We start from the raw sequence: 19,765 nt of genomic DNA, 5'->3' as shown, positions 1-19,765 counted from the left end.
TACAAACAAAATACCAAATGTTCTTGCTACAAGTTTGTTCTATATATTTTATGAACAAATAAAACTTAAAATTTTTAGCACAACTATTGTAAGAAAAGCACGACATTTGTGAGAAAATTCACTCTAAGTCTCACAAAATTACCAGATGAGCTTATTCCAATATATACACTGAACAACTACCCAGTGAAGAAAAAATCTGGTGCAAGAAGTGTTTTTCATGAGCAATCTCCATAAACAAGTGAAAGTTTAAGGAAGTAGTTACTTGACTGTCATTTTCAAAGTACGTCTGTTCAATGTCATACTCTAAAGTTTCTACACTGCACTTCATACGCTACTGAAAGAGCTCTATCTCCATCTATCGGTTGGAAGAAGTTAGGTTTAAACATTCATAAGGGATATGATCACACAAATGGTGCTATAAAGACAGTTACAAATACATAATGTTTGCTTCAACCAAAAAGAATGTTTGGTTGCACAATATTTTCCCTCTATTGTTATTAAAGAAGCAAAATAGTCCAAGGCTTTCAGTGTATGGCATCTGCCCACCAAACCCTTTTTTGTTCCAACAACTGTATGATTAATGTTACTTCACATTCAGTAAAGTGTTTTAATATTCTACTTAAATGTAGCTTTATTATTAAGTTACAAATCACAAGCAATTCTAAGGTGAGAGTTTGATAATCAGCTGGCTTCTAAAAAAAAACCCCAAGATCAGGTGTTAAGTGATTTAAATTCAATAAGCATGACTTTTATCAAAGTGGTTAAACAATCTGGAACATAAGATATACTACAGGACATACTTGAAGTTGTTCTTCTACAAAGCCTCATAACAGACTAAAAATCTTATCACAGTTGTCTACTGTATGTATTTCAGCAACTACCATTGCAGTGAACTGGATGTTTCCACAGCATTGTCTACAGTGAAATACAGATCCGTTTGAGTACTTGGTTACTTTAGCATCTGATGCATAAGTAGTCTGCATATATCACTTTACTCTTAACTCTGCACAGACTATGAGTTGCTATCATATAACTGACTGACCTTTGTTTTTTCAGGCCTTCTGGTGCTCCTCAATTCTTTGCCAGTCTGATTATATACAGTTTTCCTGCCACTATGCAGAGTGAATTGTTACCAACAGGAATTCAATATATTTTCTTGTCCAATTTTACAGCTTTAAAATGTCAAGAGGATGTCTTCATTTTTAATTGGTTCCTTTAATATAGCCACACCTAAATTCAGATTACTCTGAACAATTGCTCCTTCGTAGTTAGTATGGATAAAATTTCCAATACTAATGTCATGGACAGGAGTTTACAGATTTGAATAAACTATAATTGTGATAATGAGTTAGATAGACATTTTAACAAAAAAAATCATGAATTTACTCACTTTTGCCCTACTTAAAAAAATCTTCTAAATAGCCTTGTCTAGCTAATGATGCAAAGTGTTTTAGCACCAAGGTTACAAATTTGAGCAAGTATTTTAGTGTAAATGTTTTCTAATCTTATTTTATATTCAATATCCAACACTTTTTTAGAAGTTAGACAACCACAAGCTCTGTGTATTATACTTATTAACATACTTAAATCCAAACATGGATAAAAGGAGTCATCTAGTTAAACAGCTATGTTTAGATGTTTGTTTCTCCATTAAGTGATATTTGTATGAAAAATCAAAAACTGGGATTTTTTTTTTAAACATATACAGTTAGTCTTGATTAGAGTCTTAATCCTTCAATGTACACCCTCATTATTGAGTTGTGGTATCACAAGTTTCTAATCTTATGTGAGGCATTAAGAAGAATGAACAGATTAACACCTAAGAAGGGGATATTATTTTCCAGTTAGTATATCAAGTAGAGATGCCAGGGAAAGCAAAACCCAAGCAAGTTTGCTTGAAAGGCAAGAAATGGAGAGCTAAGTTTGCCCATAGAAAATGGCGTTTCATTTTTTAAACAATAAAGAACTTCTACATGCACACAACACAGCACGAGATCATGCTAAGAATGAAACAAAAAACCAACCTTGCTGTTAGGCCCCCATGAGAGCTGTCTCAAAACAAATAAAAAAAAAAGTGTTTTCAAATAAGTGACAACTAGAATTAGCTTTCATTAAGCATTTAGTTTTTATAAAAGAAGAATCAACTCTAACTGAAGTCAGCAATGAATATAGGATAGTTTAAAGTGCTGTATTTACTATGCAGAGAATCAATTTAAAGATACCTGGCAAAGAATTTTTAGTCAACTCCCCCAAATTTCCCAAATTAAGCATTACAAAAATGCTTAAAAATGAAGTATACACAAAACATAGCTATGAACTTGACTAAAGTATTACTTAGTATAAATGTAAAAAAAGCCTAACAAGGCACTATAAACCATTTACAGCAGGGGCTATGATTTTCCCAAGACTTCCTGTTTTTAATTGGACTGAACTGGTACATATGCATTCTATGTAAACATTTAAAATCTATTTGTTTTAAAAGATCACAACCTATTTCCACAGTGAAGCTAAGCCATATAAGAAATTATGCCAATCTCATGTTGTCTTGTATAGTGCTATGAACATCCTGGGTATTGAATATTAAGTGTTGGTTTCTTTTTTGAAGTATGTTGGTTAATCCAGCTATGCTATTCATTTGTAATCAGTCTGCTTACTGATTACACGTAGATGTGAATTTGGCTGATAGCCTAGAAGAAAGGAAAAAAATAATAAAAAAAAAAATCAGGATTTACTCACCAAGGAGGAATCCCTGTGACACCACATTCCATCCTATAAAGGAAGTGAAAGTGCTCTTCCCTTCGGTCTGATTTACAAGAAAGAAAGAAAGAGAAGGTTGTAATGTTGCTACACTATGCACTGTTATGGAGAGGAAAGAGGAGCACCAGATCTGAGATTACTACAGAAAATACTGAATGCACCTGCCTTTTTCTGCTTGGTGGAATGCCACACATTTTGGTGAACAAGTGCATTATTTTCTCACTGAACTTTACCAGACAGCAGGAAGCGTATGTCTTTAACAGCTAGAAATAGTCCCTAGCAAAAATTAAGCCTTGGGACTAAGTGTGCAACACAGGGTTCAAATTTATTTAATCTGGTAACACAAATAAAGAAATAATGTCCATAATAAGAATGGCAATATTTTTCTCCTAAGAGGCTTTTCTTCTGCAGTTGCCTTCTTGAAGTAATACTGCTTTATTTCCTCCTGAAATAGGTAAATCTATAGCTTCACAGGAGGGCAATGGGAAATTTAAGTAGTGCATATAATACAATTAAAATTTACTAAATTATTGCCAACAAGACCTGAATCCATTTATTTCAGGGAGAAGAAAGAGTAATAGACAACACAAAACACAAGTATGTATAGTATATATATGTACACAAAAGTTTTCACACAGAAGAAAGGTAAGGGTCTTGTAAATCATTCTAAGAATGTTTCTTCATGTATAATAAGATTCATAATCTACTTCTGTGTTTTCTTGAGAAAGTCATAATCTTTTAAAAAATCTCACTTTCATAAACATAAGTCTTTAGTCATTTTTATGGATAAGCTGTAAAACGTCTACAAATTTAATTAAATTGGAACTCCTTTCAGTCTTAGCTAACAATTTTTAGCCTTCACATCATGGCAATTGCTTTGTTTTTTTAAACACAGAAGCTCTTCTACATTCCTACAAGAGCTTTTATTGTTGTGAAAAAAGCTTTCAGGAAAAACAAAAGGTTAGCTCTATTAAAGTTTTTCAAAAAAGGCAGAGAATGTCCCCAAAATCTCTCACTCTGACCTACTAAAACCGTCTCAAACGAAAAAAGAAGCCACTAGGTGGCTAAGGGATGTTTTAGGAACCTATCAGCAAGGACTAAATCGGAATAGAACTCTGGCAGGTCCACATCTCTCTACCTTAGATTTGCTCTTCCAAAGTACATGCTTCAAATTGTCAAACAATATTTTAACATAATGAGGATTAATTTGATAAGATTTGCAGAGGAGAACCACATTTAGGAGACTTCTTTCCATTAACTTGGGGGAAGATACAGCAGAGCTGTTTGAATTTTTTGTTGTTATTTTGGAATATCACTTTTCTGATGTCATTTAATATTCTGGAGGGTTTTTTTAAATTAAAGAGAGCACCCTGCTATTTATAGAGCATAGCAGTAATGGCGTTTCACCTGCCAAAATCACCCCAGTAAGATGATTCAGGCACTAAGTCCTGCCAGTTTGATCATGACAATGTGACCAGCAGGGTATAGTTTGCTTCATGACAGACTCTTGGAATCACCACGTTGAAGTTCAGTTGTTTTAAGCCTCTGTAAAATAGCTATATTAATACCAGTAGAGCTCCAACAAGTATACAGAACTAAATTTATTCAAAACAGAAGATCAAGGGATGAGCAATTTTGGCAGTCGAATCACTGAAGAACTTATACAGCCTATCCAGAAAAAGGAGACACATCAAGATGTATTACTCTTTGTTCTCTGTCAGATAGCTCTGCGAGACGAAATATTAAAATACAGGTCGGAGAGGTTATCCATTGCCCGCCTGCATTTAAGCACTGCACACAATACCATTAACAGGGATGAGCCCAGTTTATATAGAATGTGCTTTTACTGCTTTAAAGAAATAAAGGGTAATATAATCTTCTTCTAGGTTGAAAAGAGCAGAAAAGTTGTGAGAAAAAAAAGGAACCAAAGAGTAAAGTGGAAGGGAGATCGAACCCTGCTCAATCGCTTCACTGAGATGTTGATAAAAAAGGCAGGATGAAGGGAGGAGCACTTTTATTTACTACACAGAATGGAATATGATGTGACAGGTCTGAAGAACAGCCAGTCATATCTCTCACTCACTTGACATTTGTGAGGAAGGGCATGTTCAGAGATAATCAGCCACCTGCATTTGTCAGTACCTTTTATAATTACAGATGCTTTACCTGTTGAACTGTATTTTGTTACAAACACATAAAAATATTATTTCCTGAACAATAAAAAGCCCAAATCTTATTTTTTGCCAAAACAAAACAAATCAGCATAACTTAAAAAAAAAAAAAAAAAAGCGCAAAGTACAGACTCCGAATGTTTGGAAGAAAGAATCACTACATCTGAAAAAAGTTTCTTTATATATGAGAAACATGAATTGCAAACATTATTAATGTTTTAGAGCTGATGATTTAAAAATTAGACAAAGCCCCAGGTAGTGAATAAGTAAAGAGAGTCTAGGGAGAGAGACTTCATGTTTGAGAAAACCACAACACAAGAATTTATTTCAAGAGTTGTTACCAAAACAAAATTTTCTTCACTCAAGAAGGTCTTAGTTTCTTTGACTCTTACCTGCAATATTTAAAATTAGCACAGTCAAGTTGAATAAATTAAACAGAAGTCTATCCTGCCTTACAAACTCAGAAACATTTAGATATTTGCAAGCAGGCACATAATTTGGCTGGTCAAGTTAGAACTGAATAGCCAAATTGTTCTGTACTACAGGACACAGTAAGGAAACATCTCCTCACATACTAAAAGCCTTGTAAATTCAGCTCAAAATTAACAGCATAATAAAATGTTGGAGACTGCCATCTAGTGTCTAATTTTAAGCAGCACCCAAGTACAGACCTTTCAACTTAAGACAGTATTTTAAAAATAGCATTTCTTACAATTAGATTAGTATTTCCTCTAATCAGAAGATACATTCTAAACTATGCATTTAAAAACATTTCACATAAGAGAGACCATATTTATAATGCAAATGCAAGCAACTCAACCCCCCCCCACAACCATGCATTAAGTTAAAGTCCATGGAAATCCAGAATGAAAATCCCAAAGTCGTTATTTATTCAAGGAAAAATTACATCAATACAAAGACTGCAGTTCTTTCAGGTTACACAAAAATTTGCATAACCAGGTTTCATTTGAAGGGCTGGCTTCTTTCAAGGAAATTAATTTACTCTTTTTGATTCCTGTGTCACAAAGCCAAGACAAGAACACTATGAATTAGCAACTTTCTTAGTATCAATCCAAGCTAATAAGCAAGGAGCTAAGACCTCTAAAAATCTGTTAAAATTATCTTAATTAGTAAATTCCATCATACTTTTTTTTTTCCCAAGCTTCTTCGAAGGAAAAAAATCATGCATTTTATATGGTTATCCTTTGGGAAAAGGCTACTACGGGAATAAGAAAAACTCTATTTGGTAAAGAAAAACTAACTTCTGTTTCAACATTGTGTCAAAGTGTCTTTCAAAAGAATTGAAACAAGTCATCAACTAAAGCCTAAGAAAACCTAAAATAATGTTCAAATAAAGGTTAGTTAAAAGTATAAAACTACAAGATAAGGTTAAATCTGTGTCCTAACCTGAATGTGCCTAAGGGCCACTGTTATCAAACTGCTGCATGTGAAGGAAACGATGATTAGTGACCAGTGGCAAAGCGTAAGGGTACCACCCCCACCACTTTGCTTTGGCCGATTTAGACCAAAATTTCTGTTTTATAGTGACAGGAGTCATTAGTTCAAACAGCACTGAATAACCACAAAATCAAGCACACAGATAACAAGCAGAGAAACATTATTTAAGGATATAAACACTTTCCTCTTAAATCAACTTACCGTAAGCCATAGCAAGGTAGAGTAATGAACTGGAACATGGCCAGAAAAACTCTCAAAGGAAGCAGGGTGAACACATACAGAAAAGCATCCAGGCACAAGAAGATTCCAAAAAACATCAACTAGATTATAAAAATAAAACAGAAGTACATTAGTAGTTTATAAAGAGCTTTTAATAAAACAATACATTTACATAAGACTTCAATTAACCAAATAAGCACAATAATCTCACTTATCTAATCAGCTGAACTGTAAAGAGACATGGCGCACTTGGAAGACGATTCAGCAAGAATTCTGGACCACAAGGTCCAAACAGCAGAGGCTTTTGCAGACTCCAGGCCTCAAAGTAAGGCTGTTCAGTAGATGAACTGCCCTTGGATACACCTGCAGTTCAATCACCAACTGTGGCTTTCCTCTAAGGTTATAAAAGTTAGTGTTTTTAACCTAAAGTGTGTAGAGCTGTTTGCGTATGTGCATAGCCATTTTAGGCATACATCCTTTTTAATATGCTTATTTTCCAAAAATTTTGCTTTTAGTTTTCCACTGCAAACCTAATTACAGCTGTAGTGGTTTTCCTTCAGGGACTACCCACCTTTATTTCATATAGAGAGGAATCTAAAATATTAAGGGGTAAGCTTACACAGAGAATATTGCTTATAAAGATTAAGGATAAAGTATTTAAACTAAGGGTGAGCACCCAAAACAGTTAAAGCCATTTCATTACAGCCACAAGCCAAACTACTCTATGATAATTAATCTAGATTCGCTCATTCAGCACTAGCAATGTCCTTTGATGGCACCTTTACAACCTAGAAAATGACTCTGCATTTTCTTGTTGATTCAGATGCAGACTTATTCTTTGCCTGAGTGTAATGACCATTTTTTCCACATTCTACAAGCTTATGTTAATATCTGCAGTTATCCCTCATGTCCTCATCTTCCCAAGTGCAATAGCACTTGGCTTGCACACTAACATCTGCCTGTTGGAATATTAGCAGTGTTGAATCCTTCACTCATTTCTGTAAACTACATTGAGTAGCTAATAGAAACTTCTACACGGCCTTTATGTTTTATATCCTCACAACTATATTTTAGCAAAAGAGCACAAAGACTATTTTTTCAAAATCAAATGCCCAAAGTTCCCCTAAGACAGCAGGGATAGGAAACAGCTTTTCATTTAGCATAGATAGCCTGTCACAACAAAGAGCTTCCACTGCAAACAGAAAAAGCCACAGTGGAGGTATTGTTTATATTGCAATATGTCTAGCTACTCCACATAAAAAGGGCTGAAGAATGCAAAACCACAAATAGAAATAGTACCCTTTTTACCGTCAGCCCTTGAGACACTCACAAGGAAGGCGTTCATAATCCCTTGTTGTTCAGCACCAAATCAAAAGTTACCCATATGCTTTATTCTAAAGTCTTTATGCCTCTCTGTTTTTAAGTTAACTATTCATTAAAACAAGATTAAACATGAGTATCTGGGGAAATTGGAGGTTTTACAGCAAATCTTATACATTTTTAGTTGTCTGAATGTATTCTGGGATATATGTTCAAGTGATGAGAAATACAGGAAAAAACACCCATTTAAAGGAAGAACGATTCAGATAAATTAAGTCCTTTCCACTAAGCTTAGAACCGTCACTTCTATTTCCACCTTTCAATTTCATCCATCACTTGAACTGATTTTTTCCACCTGTAGTTCTCCACCACTACTATATTAGGTTTACCCCCCCTGTATTTGGAAGAAGCTTTAGGGTAAAATCAAGACAATCATTCATGACCCTTTTACTGTCATAAATACAAGAAGTTGCACATAAAATGGACTAATGGACAAAATGAACTTTTTAAAATAACGTTTGTCATTTTTTCTGATCCTCTTTCAGAAAATCAAAAACTTGTGCATACATACATATTAAGTCCTGGTGTACATGTATTTTTAAGCATTAAAATAGTGGCAAGTATTTCATCTCTTCACCCACAAAATCTGCTTTGCAACTCCTCTTACAAACTCAAGTCTAGCCACTACTGCATTCCGAATCTTTAGCCTTTTTTTCTCCAGCTACCCAAAAAAGTTGCTACAGAGAGTAATCCAAAGTAGTACTTCTCTGCATATGCAGTTTTTTCTATAGCTACACAGCTTAGTGGGCAGAGGAGGGAATGACAGCGTCTGCTCCCTCACAAGCTTTGGTTATTACATCAGCCTGATTCTTCCATTCTGTCTGCTGTTATTACAGTACTCTCTCCAGCAGCAAATATTTTCACCTATTCTCTAAGCTGCACTCTTAAAAAAGATGGCAGTGGGAATACTTGGATGAAGTTTCTACAGTGAATATTATTTATTCTCCGTTAATTACTACACCCTGCAAAAAACAGATGCTTCTGAATCCCTGAAGCAAATGGACTTTCACCAACTAAGCATATGCACATGCAACAAGTGCATGTTAAAGAGTATCTTCGGATATTAGGCTTTGATCGCTTTTATTCAGTTTATTCTCACTCCAATTATGATTTACATTCTTACTCTGTAATTATACTATTAGGTAGTAAACAATACAACTCATTAAGACAATTCACCCTTTCCTTTCCTAGGATCTTACATGCTTCATTTCAATTAAGCAGCCTTTTGAATCACACAGTCAGATCCCTGCAACAGGTGGTGACAGACACAAGGAAAGGTGATCGTACTCTCCCTCCCTCCTCCACTTTCTACCCCTACTCCAAGCTATATAAGTCCTCTTCCTCCCTTACATAGACTCCAGCTTCTTGAGAAAACTGGCTGAGCAATTCAACTCACTACTGTAGCAGAAAAACTCAGCAAGTAAAGCACAATGTCAAAACATGAGCTGAATTAGTTCTCAGAATGGTCCAACAAGCAACAAAAGTCATGCAAAATAAGCAGTACGTACGAGGCAGGAGATGAAGTGGGAGAAGCAGTGGAAGAGGACTCTTCAAAGTGAGCGTTAGAGTGATTCAGCTCTACCATACAACTTCATCCCTAGAGCCTGCTAGGACTTGAGAAACTGAGCAATACTACTTCTAACCTTAAGGTTACACAGCAGCTTCACTCAAGCTAATTGTTGATGTTGCCTTACTCCCCATCTCTGAACATGTTCCCACTCCCTCCCCAGTTTGACATTGTCTCCCTTGAGAGTTTCAACATTGTTAAGCCAGAATAAAACTCTTCTACATTACAACGCTGATATTGGCTCAGTGCAGGTTCAGAATTACACTTAAGCTAACATAAAGGAGGTGGCAGAAATGCCTCACAGGATGGGGGTAGGGTGGCAGGAAGGAACAGAGAGAGGGAAGGAAAGGAAAGTGGGGCAAACTGTGGCAGGAAGCAAAGCATGAGGCTACAAAAATTAAGTCAGAAACCTCATAGACAGAAATTCATCCGTCACCATATTTGTAAAGAACTGAAATCTTCTGTTTTAACTTTTTAGATTGGAAAGGGCTTTAAAACAAATTTTTAAATGTAAAATTGCATTTCATAGTAAAATGTTTTCCTCTGATCATTCCTTAAGGGTCAGTTACAAACAATAGAGGAAGTGTTATCTTTTTTTTTGAATTTATTTATAAACCTCTGGACCTGAAAGTTAGTAATGTCTGTCTCTGCTGATATCAACAAGTGTCCATCCATTACCAGGAACAAAAAGCAAATATAGGAAAAATCAAGAATGGAAAAAAAAATGTTTAAGTTACTAACACTGAAAAATAATTACTGTAAGTGATGTTCAAAAAAAGCTTTGCAATAGAAGTGTTTGAAAAGTAAGTATTCCTTTAACTTCATATACTAGATTTAATTCGCAAGTCAAAACATAAAGAATACTTCACCTTTTCCAGTTCTCTTGGTATTCGCATGCACGTGTATACTCTCTCCCTCCGCTCTGTGTATTTTGCTTCATTGTGTTCTAGGAAGTAGCCTCTTGTTAGCTCAGCACTGATGAACCGCAGCAATGAAAGATCTACATTTGGGAACATAAATAAGTAGAAGACATTTCAGGCATTAATTCCAAAGAGAGAGAAAACTGCTATGCTTTTGCTACCTGCTACATGTTTCAATTCTACCACATCTACCCCAGAAGGTTTTTGCTGTTAACTAGAATGGCAAATAACTTGGTATGGAACTAGGTGTATGAGAACCAAGTCCTGTTCTCTCCCACTCCCCTACCCTTCCCAACAAGCAAAATAAGCTAATTTTGCCAGCCAAGCATTTTCATCAGACAACTTATTACTCCAAGATATTAGCCAAAAAAGCTATACTGAATGCTGCGTGGCTCTGGCCCTTAAATTGAGAGTTACTGAGCTCTTATTTTTGACTTTTTAAAACCTATTTTCTCTCAGCAACATTAGCAACTTGTTCTTTATTAAAAAAGAAAAAAAAACTTTCTGTGAGATTATAATGTTCATGGATACACAATTTTAAGTCACTCAATGCATAAACAGTAGAAGCATTCTGACTGATGAAAACAAGGCCTTTCAAGCCTTGAAAGGCTCTCAAGCATGTACAGATCTGCACTTTCCTCATAAAGCATTGCAGAAACTTAAAATATCTTCAATTTACATAGCTTACAGAAGTATTTGACACTTTCAAAGCACTTCCTTTCCAGTTAGGATTATTCCTTATGAAATCTACACACATATTGAGACAATGATTAGCACTTGCTGGACACTTAAAACAATCCACAAGCTAGTAAGTTATTCAAGATAAATTCCTTGAGCAGCAAGGTCAGTTGTTATATAAATTCCTTTGAGAAGCAAGATGAATGCTTTTCAGAAGCTTTCGTTGCACTACTGCCACCTAAAGGTTGTACTCGGGTCTTTTTTGAGTTTTAACATCCCGAGTAGACTCACCTAAGAAAACTAAAGTGGCTTATTGTGTGTGTAAGTCCGCTAGCATAGTTACTATGTGTTCACACTCACTGAAGTCAACTCAAGCTTTCAGCTGTCCATTGCTCAATTCCTTTCTTGCCCATACTGGTATGTCTATCAGTGGTTAAGGGTGCTCTCATACCAGCTAAGTCATTTTGAAACCACAGGCCCAGATGCTGATTTTACTCAGGATAATCAGTCTCCTTTACAGTGAGGGTATGTTAAATCACCCAAGCAATGATAATTTTCCAAAACAATTTCTCAATGTCTCTCTAGGAAAATGGGAAGACTTATAGAGTTCTTCCATAAAAATTAACAGAAGAGAATCATAACATCATTTATTTCAAAATAATGAAAGGTTCCCTAGCATCCCAGTGAGACACACCTGAGCACTACCTCCGAGAACAATCATAAAACCCAACAGATCTACTCAGCCACAGCAAAAACGTAACATAATAACAAGAGACAAAGGTTTTTTTTTTCCAACAAGGGGGAGATCTCTAACAATTTGGGGTGACGGGGGGGGGGCCACAACACCTGGACATATCATCTCAGGCATCCGAAGTCATGCACCTTTCATCTACTTTTCAGAAGCAACCATATCCCATCTCTCCCCAGCTATCAACTCAGAAAATATGGCTACTTGTATTTTAATGGCTGAAGGTGAATAATCTGAAGGCTGAACTAAGTTTTTAAATCAACCCATATGGCTGCTAAAAAAAAAAAAAGAGTGCAGAATAGGTTTTTTTTTAAAGGAAATAAGGAAAAAAAGCATAAGTGATGACAATTCAGCACAAGGTTGTGCTTAAGGTTTTACACTTAATGACAAGGTCTGACATCACCACCACCTCCTGGCCACAACACTTTAGAAGTGACAATACTGTACTAATGTTCAACATTTCTGGTTATTACTGGCATTTTAAAATAGAAACTGTGAGTGTTCACACAACATTTACCAGGACAGATAGGTGCATTTATCATGGGACAAGACCATACCCACCAGTAGTTACTACCTGAAAGGAGACAAATTGTAAATTCAGATTTTGTCAAAGCTTTAGTGACTTTTGGGTTGGATAACAACAGCTGCTAAGACAGGAATGCAAGTGTAGATGGTATGTTTGAACAGTGCACCCAGAACTGCCTGAGATGGCAGCTGCCCCTACCTGATCACACTGGAGAGGAAAATGACCATCAACTGGATGAAACAGTAACCAAGAAATTACTACGAGTTTTGAAGCAAAGAAGAAGCCAACTTCAAAAGAAGTAAAAAAGAAGCAGAAGAGGCAGGGTGTGCTTATAACCCACCCTGCTGGGCTGGAGGGTGCACAGAACTGTGTGGGTGTGATTAGAACTTTGGGGGATTACAGAAGGGTGTTTAGAAATGTGCAGTTGTTCACTAACATTCTGTGAGTGTCCAGTATTGTGGTTTATCTGTTCTTCTGTTGACATTGACCACACATGTAATTCACTAATCACTGGTTAATTATGCATCATTAATAAGTTCCATCATGATTTGGTTTAAACTATGTGAACTGGACAGTTTTCCCAAGATAATTTGCTTGGGTAGTGCCTTCTGTAATTTATCACTGATCCACTTCTACTAGGCTAAGGCTACTGTAAGTCTTAACGGTAGTTAAAAAACAAAAAGAGACATGTAGTTTAGTGAGTACTAAAAAAAATAACCAATATTGACATTTAAAGTTTCAATCAAAGTTCATTCCAGTGAAATAAAGACAGAAGTTCATACCACTAAACTATTTTTCAAACCTCTTGCAAATTTATTTTCTGAAGTCTTCCTTTATAACATCCTCACTTGGAACTTGTTTTTCCTGTATCCTTTCTTGTTATAAAAGGAAACAAAACAAAACACACTACCATGAGATAAACTTAGGTGTGGAATAACAGATCAGCTACTCTAACTGCCCAGGGGCATTTTCTTACACTACTGGTAAACCACCTTCTCCAACTTAGAGATGCATCTCAAACAACTCATGATTCCTGCAGAATAAATATGTGCATACAGACAACCATCAAGGAGTAACTAATGAGCTATTTGTTCCCACTCCACTTTACCTCACACAAACTCATTCATGTGCCTACTCTTGAGGAAAAAAACAAATGATCTTTAAGTTTCCTCCACCTGGCTTTCAGCTTTTTTTCACCTGGCCTCCACCTTTTTCTTTCACACCCCAGACTTAAGAGCTTGAAATAGTCAGTCCTTATGACTGAGGTTGATCAATACATGAGCCCCAGACTGCAACTGCAAATAATTTCTTCAGTCACAGGGGAAGTGCTGAAGTACATAGTCCCTCAGTCACATTCTGCTTGAGCACTTATTCCCACTCAGCATCAGCCCTAGAGCTATGCCAGCAAAGCTGTTTGTAAAGCAAATGATCCCGTAGGAAAAAAACACAACAACAAACAACAAAAAAAAAACACCCTGTAAGCAAAGGAACAGGACGAGAGACCAAGGAAGAACAGAGACATAAGTAGCACTTTTCAGACAGTTTAATTCAGCTATCAAAGCATTTTTTTTTTAAATAAGAAAACACAGTAATTCCAATTCAATTTCCTCTGCTTTGCAGTCAGAAAGTTTTAGACCTTGGCCTAAGATTAAACTGTTCAGACAGCACACTCAAAGTATTCTCACCCACTTCCTCACCTCAGCACAAAAAAAAAGCGCACAAGTTTCTTCAAAATATGGGGGGACAGAGTAATTTCTTCAATTATCTCTTGAAAATGATTTACCTAAGTTACACTTCAACACATAGATAACCATTAACCAGAAACGGAGTGCAACACTTGCCCAAATGTAAAATCCGCTGTGCCTCAATTTTCTATTGTTACCTTATCATTATGTTAATCCTAAATGCTACAATTCCAGACACTCATTTTGCTTCTACCAATCCTAAACACACCCTTCCATAAACAACCAAATAATTAATACAACAATAGTATAATACTAATTAACACACACACACACAATGGTTATTTTCTCCTCCAGGCAACTTGCCCAAACAATACTGGTCTTGCTTACACCATCTTGAAAAAAAGAAACAAAACCCACCACCACTTTTATGTAGTATAATACATATTGCTGCAGTTAAAGATGAGGAATTTTTAGTTGTGATTTTAAAGAGTGTACTCTTTTTATGTTTTCTTCTTCTGAAGAATCAGAATTTAAATTTAAAAATCAATGGCTGGAAGTTAGTTAGGAACATTTTCCACCTATCAATTTTTGTCTAAAGAAAGTTATTTGTTCAGTTACCTTTCAGGCATATCAGCATGCATCTTGACCATTTCTTTTTTTCCACTACAAAGCAATTCATAACTCTGTAATTAAGCCAATTCATTACAACCATGGGAATTACAGTGGTTTCATCAATACCGCAGAAGCTCAGTCAATGATGCTCTAAGCCCTGTGACACAACACATCTATCAAAACCCAAGACTGACATAGCACTTGTCAAGCTTCAAGGGAAAGCTTTCAGTTGTGGCAGACAATTTAAGCTAAATCCCATTTCCTTTTTTTTGTATTCTGATACAACCTGTGGTGCTACATGCAAGCCAACACTGAGGCAGAAATAAAGCCTAGAAATTTGAATATCTCTTTGGACGCTTTTCACATTTTCAGCAAACCATTCCACTAAGAATATGCTGCTAATAAAGTTACTTACAAACGTAGTTAAATCACCACCACCACACTAAATTAGTTTTTATTTTTATGAAAAAAAAGTAGGGCTAGTTTTTAAAAATTACACTGTAGATACTAAGAATAATCAGTTCAAGCATAAGTCTACAGAAAACTGTAGATTGATAGAAAGGGCCACTACATTTTCTCCTCTTGTTTTTTCCCCCTCCCTATAAAATCCTTAGGTAGTAAACTACACTTAGATAAAAAGGACTTCTATTAACCTGCACATAATTTCGAGACTCTAACAGTATTATTACTTTTTTCAGCAGAGGCAAGAACCATTGTATTTATAATTATGTGTACTTAACAAAAAAATATTAACCCACAAGTGTTTCTTGCACTTCAGCAAGAGCAAAAGTTAAGAGACTGCATCAGTCCTCAACAGGGGAGTTAAGAAAGCACACAATCTATTTAGGTCTGAACTGCTGTGCTTTTACACTGGAAAAAACACTGCACTATTTGCTCTGTAGAGGCATTCTTTGCCAAACACCACGGCTAAAAACCTGGTTTTCAATCTCAGCGTACAGCAGTTCAGTTGCAGATAGCAACTGATAACTGATCGTTATTTAAAGACGCCCTGACAGTTATCATTTAACACGCCACCTGACAGCACACAGGAACTTCACCGCGGTCGTTCCCCTCTACAAGCACGCTCGCATGGGCAGCAGGAGCGCGGCCGCCCAGGCCTGGGAGCGTTCCTTCACCGGGAGAGATGACCGCACCTGCTAGAGCTCAGCACGCGGGGAAGGGAGCGGGGCAGCCCGGCGGGGAGCCCCCGGCCGCGCTGCGCCGCGCAGCAGCCCGCCCGCCCGCTACACCCAGCTCCCCGCCGCGCCGCGCAGCAGCCCGCCCGCCCGGCCGCCGCACCCAGCTCCCCGCCGCGCCGCGCCGCTCCGCGCCGCCCCGCGCCGCCCCGAGGCCCCGCGCGCCGCCCGCGGCCGCCGGCTGCAGCGTGCCGGGGCGGGCGGCCCCGCGCCCCCCGCCGGCCCGGCCCGGCCCCGGCCCCGGCCCCCGGCCGCCGCTGCGGAGCGCGCGGGCCGCCCGCCCTCACCCGAGAGGCTCCGCTTCTTCCTCCTGCCCCGGTCGCTCTCGTAGAAGCCCAACGTCTCAGTTCGCTGCTGCGGCGACGGCTGCCCCGCGCCGGCCGGAGGCGGCCGGGGCTCGCTGCTCGCCCAGAGAGTCTTCGGCTCGCCCCTGCCGCCGCCGCCGCCGCCCTGCTGCTGCTGCTCCGGGGCGCCGCCGCGCCGCCCGTCCCCGCCGCTGCCCGGCGCGGCGGCGGCAGCGGCGTCGGCAACGCCAGCCATGTTCGCCGCCAGCCGCGCCGCCCGCTCCGCGCCCGCCGCCCCCGAGCCGCGCGCCGCGCCGCGCCCCTCGCGCTGAGTCATCACCGCGCGACAGTGACGCGCCGCGGCCGCCGCTCGAGTGCCGGGCGGGGGGCGCGGCGCCATCTTGCCGCGGCGCAGGCGCCGTTAACTCTCGGTGACCTGCCGCTAGCGCGGCAGCGCCGCCGCTGCTCTCGGGCCCTCCGGCTGCCGGCGCCGGGCCCTCCGGTCGCCTCGGTATCGGTGGGGGCGGAGGCGCACATAAAGATATTCGCATTATGAAACATCTCTAGCGGGTCCTCCGCCATTTTCATAAAGAAAGCCTTGCGTAATTGTCTCTCGGGGACGATAGTTCAAACCAGTTGCAAATAACGTGATTGAGCTGCACAACGCCATGTAAATAGAAATGTGGTTTGAAAAGGAGAGTGAGAGGTGAATTATTAACTACAAAGCCAACAGGATTTCACTAAAGCGCAATGCGCGTTGGACCAAAGCATGCACCTGAGGTCAGAGACTTGCTCTCCCGTGTTTGCGTAGCACTTGCCGCAAGAGGACTCCCAGAGTCATCCGCTATAGGGCTTTGTGCCAGGGGGAGCAGTGTTTCCTGAGCCACCTGGCAACCACGAAGCTCACAGCGCTGGGTGCAGGAGTGCACGCGTGTGCTCAGGGAGCCCACAGTCATCAACAACCCCCAACAGCCCAAAGAGCGTCATTCGACCCAGTCGAAATCTTGTAATTCATGAAGGGCTTAGGCTGGCAATATTATTAACTACTTACAGCAGACTACTAGCAGTGGTAGGGCTAATCAGAGATCATATTAATGAAAAAAGTTGTTCCAGCCTCAAAGTGCTTATGATTTTTCAGAAGAGGAAACAGATGAACATGAGAATTGGGGAGCTCAAGGTAACAGTGAAGCAGTTGTTTACAGAGGGAATTCACATTAGCGTGAGAGCAAAATACCAGCCTGAATTTCAAGTACAAGAGCTCCTTCACATTCACTTCTCATATTCTTATCACACATTCAGAGGTCACATTTGTTCAGCTTAATATTTAGTCACTCATCCTAAGAAATCAAGAGTGCTTTAGTCTTCTTTTGTAAGACTAGTGCATATAGTCTTCTCTGTAACTCAAAGTTAGCTGAACAGAGATGTATCTCAAAGAGCTTTTCAGACCTTGGATAGACTTAAGGTGCCCATTTCCACTGCCATTAATGGTTCTAAATGCCTAAAATGAGGTAGGATTAATCCTTAGCATTTTCAGGCAGTGGAGTGCTTTTTACAGGCACTCACAGTGTGTAATAAGAATATCACACAGGGAACTAACAGTGATAGCTACTACAGTAGCCATTGCCGGTATTAGCTTTCTCCTCCCTTTTTTTCTCCGCAGGTGTAAAAAGCAGGTGAAAAATAGGATGCAGGACAAAGAGCCCCAAGAAAGAGCTGAAGAATTCCTCTCAACAGAAATGCTGTTGCAGTCCGTTCAAAGTTACATGTCACCCTGAGAAATATTCTGCTTCTCTCCTCCCAAATGTATATAATAGCTGTATACATCCGTAAGATGCATTGCATGATCTTTAAGGATAACGAGTTGTCACAATCTTGCTATCAATCTTATACAGATGAAGGCATTTGCAACATCAAGGATCATCTAAAAAACAGCTGTTTTTCTTTCCTTCAGGCCCATGGAGAAGCTGTCTAATGAATTGCCTGCACCAGTTGTGACAGCATATTTACCATTCAGGGACTGACCCCAGATAACCCTGCTTAGTTTACAAGTTCTTCCAGTTTTCCGCTTGCGCAAGCTCAGCTGAAGGCTTGATAACAGTATGACTGCAGTGCAGTTCAGCTAGCAATTCACTCATGTTTTTGATGTGGCAAAGCACACTGAGCAGCCAACTTCATTTTACTGCCCACAGTGGCCCTGTGTATGTTTTCCCTGTGCTTTATATCCAGTATGTCATTGATCACTAGCTAGAATTTTAATGTGTTCTTTTCCATGTGCAAAGATGTGTGTATTTCAACTATTACATGTGATATTTTGTCCAGTTGGACATTTCAAGAAGGTCAATCCAACTGCAGCAAAATTCTTTTCAAGATATTGGAATCCTTGAAGAAAAACCTAAGACATTTTGAAGGGAAAAGTTGTTCAGTGAAAAATTCTAGTAGTGTTTACATAGGAAGTAGTGTTTCATTATGATATCTGCTCTTGGGAGTTGTCTGGGGTCATGTGCTGTTTGGGCATAAGAAGCTGTATTTTGTTGCTTTCCATAGCTTATCTGTTATGAGACATGCTACTGAGTGACTCTGCAAAGGGACTGAATCCAGTTTGCAGTTTCATAACCATTCACCAATCTTTTTCCTGAAGCAATTTTCTTAGAACAAGACGGTGTCCTGTATACATTCCCACAAGTGACTTTCCCTTCTTTTCCAGGATAGAATTAGCAGGTGGGGGGAGAAAAAGGGAATTATATCAAAATAAATGACTGTCTCCAAGGAGAAAAAGCAGTTTCATTCATACAATAGCAAAGAGTTTTAGGATAGTAATGGAGTGACTACAGGACTAGGAATTAAGAGTTACTTGAATTTTATTAGAAATGCAAGCACTGCCAATTTGGGGGACTTTGTGCAAGTTACTTCATTTTTTGCCTTAGATTGCCCATACATATATTAGAGTAATGATTACCTACCTATCTCCACATTTTCATTCATTGATATTTATAATGTATCTTATGCATAATCATCATGGAGGGATTTTTGTTAATTTGATGTTAGGAAAATTTCTTCTGACACTCTCATGTATTAAAACTTCTATACTATATACAGCACAGTTGTATTCATTGCTGCAACTACTCTGTCTCCTAGTGAGAATAGTCTGTTTCTAACATTCATTCTTATATGGTCTAAAACTCCTCCTTTTTTGGTAGTGGAAAAATTTTTTTGACAAGGCTAAGGGCTGTTAAGAAAACTCAGAAAATGGATAATCATTTTCTGCAGTGCTTTTTGCTGGCAGATCTTTGTTGTCTTTCCAGACCTTGGCATCTACATCATTTAGCCCTACCAAGTCAGATATCTTAGAGAAACTAAGATATCTTACATAGAGAAACTTAGAGAAAATATATCTTAAGAGAAAAGATCTTTCATTATTATTAAAAAAAATACATACATACACACTCACATGCACATAAAAAATATAAAAACAGATGGTCTGTCAGTGACGTGTGCTAACAAGACCTAAGAGCTTCTTTTTAGAGAGTAATACAAACATGGAAAAAAACTATCAATAAAACGATA

The 19,765-nt window shown here is 38.6% G+C and overlaps 1 protein-coding gene across 4 annotated transcripts in view; it reads right to left on the bottom strand.

Moving 5' to 3' along the window:
* TAPT1 (transmembrane anterior posterior transformation 1) overlaps positions 1-16,538 on the bottom strand; it is a 51,944-nt gene extending 35,406 nt beyond the window's left edge. For 2 of the 4 annotated variants that reach the window (XM_067298200.1, XM_067298201.1), the window contains exons 1-3: positions 16,205-16,538; positions 10,422-10,552; positions 6,588-6,706 (exon numbers count right to left, since the gene is read on the bottom strand). In XM_067298200.1, the coding sequence (XP_067154301.1) occupies positions 6,588-6,706; positions 10,422-10,552; positions 16,205-16,538 (584 nt within the window). Of the gene's footprint in view, positions 1-2,024; positions 2,049-2,736; positions 2,804-6,587; positions 6,707-10,421; positions 10,553-16,204 lie in introns of those variants that run through there. The other 2 variants (XM_067298202.1, XM_067298203.1) reach the window with 2 other exon arrangements.
* Between the last annotated feature and the right edge of the window lie 3,227 nt (positions 16,539-19,765).

This window comes from Apteryx mantelli, chromosome 5 (genome assembly GCF_036417845.1).
Source record: "Apteryx mantelli isolate bAptMan1 chromosome 5, bAptMan1.hap1, whole genome shotgun sequence".
Lineage (NCBI taxonomy): Eukaryota > Metazoa > Chordata > Aves > Apterygiformes > Apterygidae > Apteryx > Apteryx mantelli.
The sequence above is the reverse complement of the archived record's forward strand: the minus strand, read 5'-3'. Positions and strand labels throughout refer to the sequence as shown.